General features: G+C 35.4%; 1 protein-coding gene across 6 annotated transcripts in view; it reads left to right on the top strand.

The window, feature by feature from the left end:
- Window positions 1–1,470: 1,470 nt before the first annotated feature.
- The window catches only part of LOC111382178 (LEC14B homolog), a 10,666-nt gene continuing 3,488 nt past the window's right edge, over window positions 1,471–8,648 (top strand). The window contains exons 1-8 of one of the 6 annotated variants that reach the window (XM_023006074.1): window positions 1,473–1,720; window positions 1,883–2,421; window positions 2,539–2,658; window positions 3,025–3,102; window positions 3,701–3,883; window positions 4,491–4,568; window positions 5,287–5,471; window positions 5,730–5,888. In XM_023006074.1, the coding sequence (XP_022861842.1) occupies window positions 2,056–2,421; window positions 2,539–2,658; window positions 3,025–3,102; window positions 3,701–3,883; window positions 4,491–4,568; window positions 5,287–5,471; window positions 5,730–5,888 (1,169 nt within the window). In that variant the 5' untranslated portion in view covers window positions 1,473–1,720; window positions 1,883–2,055. Of the gene's footprint in view, window positions 2,422–2,538; window positions 2,659–3,024; window positions 3,103–3,700; window positions 3,884–4,490; window positions 4,569–5,286; window positions 5,472–5,729; window positions 5,889–8,648 lie in introns of all 6 variants that reach the window. The other 5 variants (XM_023006073.1, XM_023006075.1, XM_023006077.1 and 2 more) reach the window with 5 other exon arrangements.

The following is an 8,648-nucleotide window of genomic DNA, read 5'->3' on the forward strand; positions in this document are numbered from 1 at the left end:
GTTAGAGTTCAAATGGTTTTCGTTTTGATTTGTGGTGGCTTCTGGTACGAGAGGTGTCGATGGTGGTGGTTCAGATTGTCGCGGCAATCGACAATGGTGGTTCATAGGTGATTTTTGTTTGGCGTTAATTTGGTGGTAGTTAGTGGTATTTCAATCTAGTGAGTGAATTTTAAACCGATTTTGTTAATATCTTTTAATGAATTTTAATTAATCTAAAGAAAAAATGTGTCACATTGTAAAATATGGTACTCATCAATTATAATAAAGAAAAGTTAAAAATCCAGTACTTTGCAAATTAAGCATGTTTGGATGTCTTTAAATTTTAATTTAAGTTGTGATTTACTTTTTACTATCGAATTATTGTCATCGCATTCTATAAAATCCACATCTTATAAACATTTGAAAGCATCTTATAAGCAGAACCCTTTTGCAATTTACTCATTTCCAAGAGAAGAACGGCAAACACGGTGCTTGACTTTTATAGCGACAGGCCCATGGGCCTTAATCAAGTCAATTCTCCCTTCGTTAGTCCATCTATTAGTTTCCATAATTTCCACATATTTTAATTTTTTAACCAATTATAAAAGAAAAATTGCAAATCTAGTCCTCACGTTTGCTCCATTTGCACTTCTTCTCCAATTTTCAAATTTTTTTTTGTAGTGCATTACGGCCACCTTTCCACTAGCGAATTCTTTCCAAAAAATAGGTTTAAAATGTCACATCCGTCTTAAATGCTTAAATAAGCATGAATATACTACTTTAGTTTCGAAAGGATTTCTTTCTTTCTTTAAAGAAAAATTTAGGAAAGAAGTTATCTTTCTCAACCCTCCTAGATGCTCCACCCAAGTATCTTATACCTATGATCCGAAGCTCCAAGTGAACCTAAACCAACACCAGCTTCATCTTCGATGCATTAGCCATTAGTCATTCTCGTTAACAACTCCACATTTATGCACAATATTGGGGCTAGCTAGTTTCATTTAGGAACAATTTAATTAAAGCGATTTTACCCTATGGATGACATCATTTTTTAGTTTTGCATGCTTATAGGTAACATATTTTCCTTGTTTGTTATTTTTTGTTTTTATTCTATTTAATGTTTTCAGTAGTATTTAATAGTGTAATACATGAACGATTCACTACAATAGTTTTGAATGGGATTCGTCTTCACAATTAGAGTTTAGATAATTATAAATTCTACCGTCACATTTTTCAACGTTTAAAATATATTCAAAGTCCATTGGACAATGCGGTAAACTATCACATAGATTGATAATCATTTAGATTTTAAATGAATTTGGTTACTCTTACAATTAAATAAAAAATTTCAAATCAAGAATTTAAATTATATTTAAAATTTGAGAAAGATGGTATAACGTTTGGGATGAAGGCTGCAATTTTCTCAGGCACACACACGCGCGCACACACACACTACTTTCGCGGCATTCTTTTGCCAATTGCGAATTCCCTCGCGTAAGCTACACTCCCCGACGGAGGGTGGACTTAAATCCGCCACTGTGAAACATTGGACTGACACAATCTTTCAAAATCATTCCCAAATAATCCAAAATCTAAACTTTAAAAAACCCATTTCAGGTACGTGTCATTGCTCACGTAAGCCAGCTCTATCGCGTCAGTCATCACGCAACTGCGAATTCATAAACTGTAATTGTTCATCTCGTTGCTAGATTTTGTGGATCTAATTCTGATTGTTTGAGAGGTTGAAAGCTTTTACACGCTTGATTTTCTATATTTTTTGCTAAATAATCTTGTTTTTGTCAAAGATAATCGTAATCTGTTCTCTCTGTGAATTTACTCTTAAATGGAATTTGGGAATTTATGAGTGTGATTTAGTTCTTACAAACTGAATCACTTTTTGTAGGGATGGTTTGAAGAAACTTTGAAGACCCAGTAAAAACAATAGAAGAATCGGGTGTTAAATAACTTGATTCAGTAATTTAGTACTCATAAAAGGGCCATTTTTTATTTATTTATTTAATTTTTTTTTTTAAAATTGGTTTTGTAGTAGTTGTTGAAGACATATATTGCCATAAAATGAGTAGGTATAGAAGGTATAATGATATTTGTGTTGGTAAGGAGGATGGGGGATCACATGGTGATGTTGTTCTGGGTTGTCATGATGCTGAAATTGCACAACTCTCGAAGATCACGTCAAGCCCGCATGAGCGGCTGAGCAAGGTAGTTCCATGTAAGGCGAGATTGCCTGTTTCACCTGTGAAAATGTTGGCCGGCAGGGAATGTAACTATAGTGGAAGAGGGAGATTCTCGTTGGCAGATTCTTGTCACATCTTGAGTCGGTATTTGCCCATCAATGGTCCTTCAGATATTGATAAAATGAATAGCTGTGCATATGTTTCACAGTTTTCAGCAGATGGTTCCCTTTTTGTGGCAGGATTTCAGGTACCGGCCGCTACAAAGCACCCAATGTATTCATGGCCTATGACGGTCTAAATAATGACTCAGTTTTTGTGGAAGCTTTTTTATTGGGTTAACAGGCTGTTATTCTGTTTTGAACAGGAAAGTCATATTAGAATATATAATGTTGACCATGGATGGAAAGTTCAGAAGGACATTCGGGCAAGAAGCTTGCGATGGACGATTACTGATACATCCCTTTCACCAGATTGCCGTTTGCTTGTAAGCTTGCGGGAGTTGTAAATTAGATTGTGCGAATGTCTATTAGCATGTTATTGCAAGTCATATGTGGCAGTTATTGATGCATTCAGTTCTTTGGTGGAAAGGGGAAGGGATTACTTATAATTTCATCTGCTGTAGATCATAAGGATCCACTAAGACAATGTCAGTTCAGGAGTTAGATGCATGACTAACCATTCTATCTCATTATAATTTTGTTCAGATTATAGATATTTCTTTATTTCCATATAACTTATCAGTTATGAGATGTGGTTAGGGTGATGTTCTTCCTAGGTACAATTTTCTTTCTTTTTTCTCCCTTCTCCAGCTAGTTTCTTATTTCAGTTTTGTTCGATGCAATTACCACAGGCATATTCCAGTATCTCACCTGTGGTCCATATTGTCGATGTTGGATCTGCTACAAAAGAGTCTCATGCAAATATAACAGTAAGTAGTACAAGTTCTATTGATATTCAGATTTGGAATGCTATAGCAATGAGTTTCTAACACTTCTCATCTTGTTTGTACTTCAGCTCTTCTGTTATTCATCATATGACGTTTAACATCATGAATTGAGTATTTCCTTGCTTCCGTTAAAGAATAGTTTATGGACAATTGGTCATTGTATATGATTTATCTGATTTGGTCACTGGTAGGATGGATCATGCATCACTAAAAATATCACTAATAAGAAAAGAGGGTAAAAGAAAAGAAAAGAAAAGAAAAGAAAAGATGTACAACTTGTGTATTTACTATTGATATGGTACGGGCACTAAAGCTCTGATTGTTTAATTGAAAGCACTCAAAATTATATATTTCTTTCATGTCCACTATTCTGAAAATATTGTAAGAATTTTAGAGGGAGCTTTTGCCTGCATAAGTATGAGTGGTCAGGTTTATTTGCTCAGGAGCTCCCAGACAGAGACTTGATGAACAATACTAGTAGTTTTGCTGTTGGCCTATCAAGAGACATTATGTTGAAATGATTAAATACTTCAGTTAGTTTCATCTGCCATAAATTATAATCAATGGTTTTCTTATTTAGGAAATTCACGAAGGTTTGGAGTTTTCATCTAATACCGACGATTATGAGGATTATTCTTTTGGAATCTTCTCTGTAAAATTTTCAACTGATGGACAAGACCTTGTAGCAGCTAGCAGTGATGAATCTATATATGTTTATGATCTTGAAGCCAAGAGAGTAAGCCTGCAGATCAAAGCTCATAAGGTACTGTACTCTATTTTGCAATTATGATGTATATCTAGAGTTATTTTGTCTGGTTCTTCAACTTGACCATGTAGAATGAAAATTTTTAATATATTTAACTGCTACACAAAATTCATTATGAATCTATATTTGAATTCATATTTTCTAATTCAATTATGTCACGTTATTGATGTCTCTGAGCCTGGCCAATTGAAGATTTTTATTTTTATTATTTTTTTGGGGTGGTGTGGTGTCGGGAGGTTAGGGGAAAAATATCATTTGTGATACTTACTACCTAAGTTTGCTAAGCAGCATGGAAAAATAGGTGCTGGGACAAATAATGCTCTTATCCTTGGAATTGAGGCTGATTTCTTCTTGTTCTCGTCATTCATTATTATAGAATGTTACAGGAAATGAATTTATAATTCATGGACTGTGTTTATAAAGATTGTTTGCCATATACGGCTGCAGTCACTCTCCAATCTTTTTTTTTTCTTTTGCAAATTGATATAAATTTTCTCCAATCTTGGTTTCTATGGTTTACTTCTAAATTTGCTATATTTTTATGTTCTTCATTGGCTAGATTCATATTTCTAATATAATAATTTGACTTGCATATCGTTTGTAGTCTGATGTCAATGCTGTCTGCTTTGCTGATGAAACTGGCCACATCATATATTCTGGTAGTGACGATCATCTTTGCAAGGTAAAACTTATCATGTCCTTTCTCTAGTCAATGAATTGCCATTTGCACATTCCCATCCTTGTAAGTCCTTTTACACATTGACCTTTTGTCTTGAAGTAGAAATTCCGAGTTAGACAACTCTAGTATATAGAGACGCTTCAGGTTGATTAGCAGGTTCCCAAGGGTATAATCCATGATGATTTTTTTTTTCCTCCAGCATTATTCATGCCTAAATCAGAAGAAGAAATTTTCTCTGGCTTTATTTATAATTATGTAATATTTCCTGGATTGTTGGAGCCTATATTTGGAAGACTGAACACCTGAACCTGACATGAATTCTTCTTAGCTCCAATGAATTATTGGGTTGTTTTAGCCCTATTTTTGTCAAAAAAAAAAAAAAAAGTATTTTTGAATAGTGTATTGATAGGAAACGTGTGGTCAAAAAATAAGAAAAAGTTTTAGGTTTGCATTTAATATTTATTTTATTGAAGAATGTGTGGTTGAAATGTGGTCAAAACACTATTCAAGAATGTATTCCCAAAAAAGAAAATGGGGCTCAAACAAGGGCTATGTTATGGGGTTGAACACCTTGATAATTACAAGTCCGTTAAATCAAGCCCAAAGCTAGTCTAAATTTTAAACAATTAGTCGTTTTAATATTAATAGCATATAATATATATATATATATTCTAGACTTGCAATTTACAAATTGTTTCCAATCATAATTCTGCTGTATTAGTTCATCCTGGTATGGGACAGGCGCTGCTTTGATACAAGGGAGAAGCCTGCTGGAGTCCTAATGGGACATCTAGAAGGCATTACTTTCATTGACACTCGTGGAGATGGCCGTTATTTTATCTCAAATGGAAAAGATCAGGCTATTAAACTTTGGGACATCCGGAAAATGTCATCCAATGTAGAATAGTAGGTGTTTTGAATACTTCTTCTTTATGGAAATGGGAAAAGGTTACTGCATGTGTAAAGCTTGAATTATTTTCCCAATAGATTCTGTCGTTGGATGTTGTCGTCTTGTATTTTCCGCTAGAATTTAATGTCTGGCCTTTCCTGATACTGACTCACTAGTAGATTTGCATTATTTTTGGAGATATGATGGGGTGTCAAATCAATTTTAGTTTCAGTTTGCTCAATCTCAGTACTTATGTAATGTTTTCCTTGATGTAGCACTTCATTTCGTAGATATGCTGAATGGGATTACAGATGGATGTCATATCCAGGGCATGTAAGAAATATGAGACATCGAGATGATCTGTCAGTAGCTACATATAAAGGCCATACGGTCTTGCGCACTCTCATACGCTGTCATTTCTCTCCAGCAAATAGGTAACTTAACATTGTTATTGGCTCTTGGGTAGAGTGTTTATCTTGTATGCATGTTGTTTATTTGTGTTTTCATCAAGTGTATCTTAATGCTACTGTCGAAATGTCAACTTTTAGTTTCAGTTGAAAATTTGGAAAAATGTCTAGTATCACCCCCTATTGTGCCAAATATAGGATATATTGTAGTCAGTGGCTAAAAAAGTTGTGAAATGGTCCGTACAATTAACATCTCGTCAATAGGTAAACGTTTGCAGGACCAGTAACTCTGATTCTTACACATCAAGTATCACCCCTGTTTGCGCGAAATATAGGATATACTGTAGTCAGTGGCTAAAAAAGTTGTGAAATGGTCTGTGATGTAGGATGAATAAGAAAAAAAGAAGAAGGAACGGGGAGGAGAAATAGAGAGAAGGGAGAAGAATTAGGGGAAGAGAGGGGAGGGAGAAAACGGCTGCAAGCCAAACAATATTTCAATTCTAATTCATCATCTCATCAACTGTCTCAAATGAGAAACAAAACAGAAATAAATAACAGAACACAAACCCTAAAGAGAAGGGTTTGGGCCAAACCCACTAAATAAGCCCAATAACAGAAATATAAATAATAATCTAAATAGAATATAACTAATAGTCCAAAAAGAAAATAAATAGTAAATGGAAGAAAATAAATAGTAAATGGAAGAAAATAAATAGTAAATGGAAGAAAATAAATAGTAAATGGATGTCCGCATCAACTCTCCCGGGGTGGGAGAAAAACTAGACCCCGTCGAGTGGATAAATCAAAATGTTGCAATGAATCTGATGCTAAAGGCTCCAAGTCATGCCATGGGGGACGATTTTTCTGACGAACCAAATATCGAAATTCCACAAATGATGACGGATGCCAATTGCAAATTACCCGCAAAAACATGAGCTGACCAAGATAACTTAGGCGAGTGAGAATTTTGCTGACTCTTATAAAGCTCCAATAAATTTGGCTCACGCCGCTGAAGTCTCTCTTTGGGAATCCATGTACCGTCAGAATCAAGTCGATCCATCCAATGAACAAGAAAGCACTGAATCTCTCTATTATTGGTCAACACAAGCTGTTCATCCAAAATAACATCAATTTTATTTTTGTGTGCTGTGATATGTGGGATTGAAGCAGACATGGCAAAAGATTCAGTGTGGGAATTCTCATGTGGGAGTAGAAACGGGTCATCAGAGGGGCTAAAATAGTCGTTGTACGCATCGAAGTCCGTAACAAATAAAATAGGGTGGTGGTCATAATGTGATAAAAGGTCATTGACATAGGCATTTTGACCAACATGCTTTGAAATTTTAAAAAGACCAGCATTACACGCTTGCAATATAACATAATCCCCAATATTAAATTCAAAGTATTGTTTATGCCAATCAACTTGAGGTTTATATAATGCTTTACTTGCTTCAAATTGTTTATTGATCTCAATATACAAGCTATGAAAATGTGATACAACTACCTCAACTGACATAGACACACAAGCATGTGGATGCATGAGAATAAGGTCTAGAGGTTTCAAAGGTTCACAACCAAGAATAATTTCAAAGGGTTTTAGACCTAAAGATCAGTTCACAGGATCGTTATATGCAATTTGAACAATTGGAGGGATCAAGTCCCAATTCCTAAAATTTTTCTGGACTAGAGACTATAATAAATTGTCAGGGTTTTGGTTAGCACTTTTATTTTGACCCTCAATTTGAGGTTGGTCAATGGTGGATAATTTTGCCTTAGTGTTAACCACAGGCGACTGGATTTTCCAAGGGTGACTGGTGACATCATCAAGCTCTTTAACTTGGGTAAGGGTATGACATATAACATGTGATCGAGAATTGTCGGAGATAAGGGATATAGTATCCAAAGTCTCGAGAAGAGTCTGGATTCCACCTAAGGAAGTGTCCTCACTATTATCCAAGTCATCAAAATCTTCAAGTTTAGGTTCATAGACTCGATCTTCTAACGGCTCCTCTATTACATTCTTTCGTTCTTTCATGACTAAGGTTCGATTAGGATATTTAGAAGAAATATGACCAAAATCTTTACAGTTGACGCACAACAAGTGAGAAGAAGACCTTGGAGTTTCAGAAATTCTACCCTGATTTTTCAAGATTGGAGAACCATTAGAAGGGGGAGGTCCTAAAAGGGACTTAACGGGAGGAGGTGGAGCCAATGAAACCAAATGATGATTATCAAAAATTTTACCCTTATTTTTCAAAATTAGAGGAACATCATATGGGGGAGGTCCTAGAAGGGGCTTAATGGGAGGAATTGGAGCCAATGACACCGAAGGATGATTGTCAATATGCTTTCTACATGGAAAAGAGGATCTTGGACTATCACGACCTTTACAATTATTTTTCCAAATAGGAGAAACATTAGACGGAGACGGTTTTATGATAGACTTATGATGAGGCGACGCTAATGAGATGGGTGAGCGACGATGACCACGCTTTTCATATGGAGTACTAATAATCAACTCATAATCTCGAGCTAAAGAGTAAGCGTGATCAAGAGTAGTGACACCTCGAAGGAAAAGCTCGCGCTTAAGATCATCTCTCAGACCTTGGCTAAACCTACTCAAAGTCGTGCTCTCATCCTCAATTAAATGACATTTGGTTCGAAATTCCTCAAATTGCGCGATATACTCAGTCACTAATTGATTTCCTTGTTTAAGGGCATTCCATTGAGTAAGAATTTCAAAATTATCTCGTTCTTGCTTACGAATCTGATCCCTATTCCTACGAT

Source organism: Olea europaea, unplaced genomic scaffold (assembly GCF_002742605.1).
Source record: "Olea europaea var. sylvestris unplaced genomic scaffold, O_europaea_v1 scaffold244, whole genome shotgun sequence".
Classification (NCBI taxonomy): Eukaryota; Viridiplantae; Streptophyta; class Magnoliopsida; order Lamiales; family Oleaceae; genus Olea; species Olea europaea.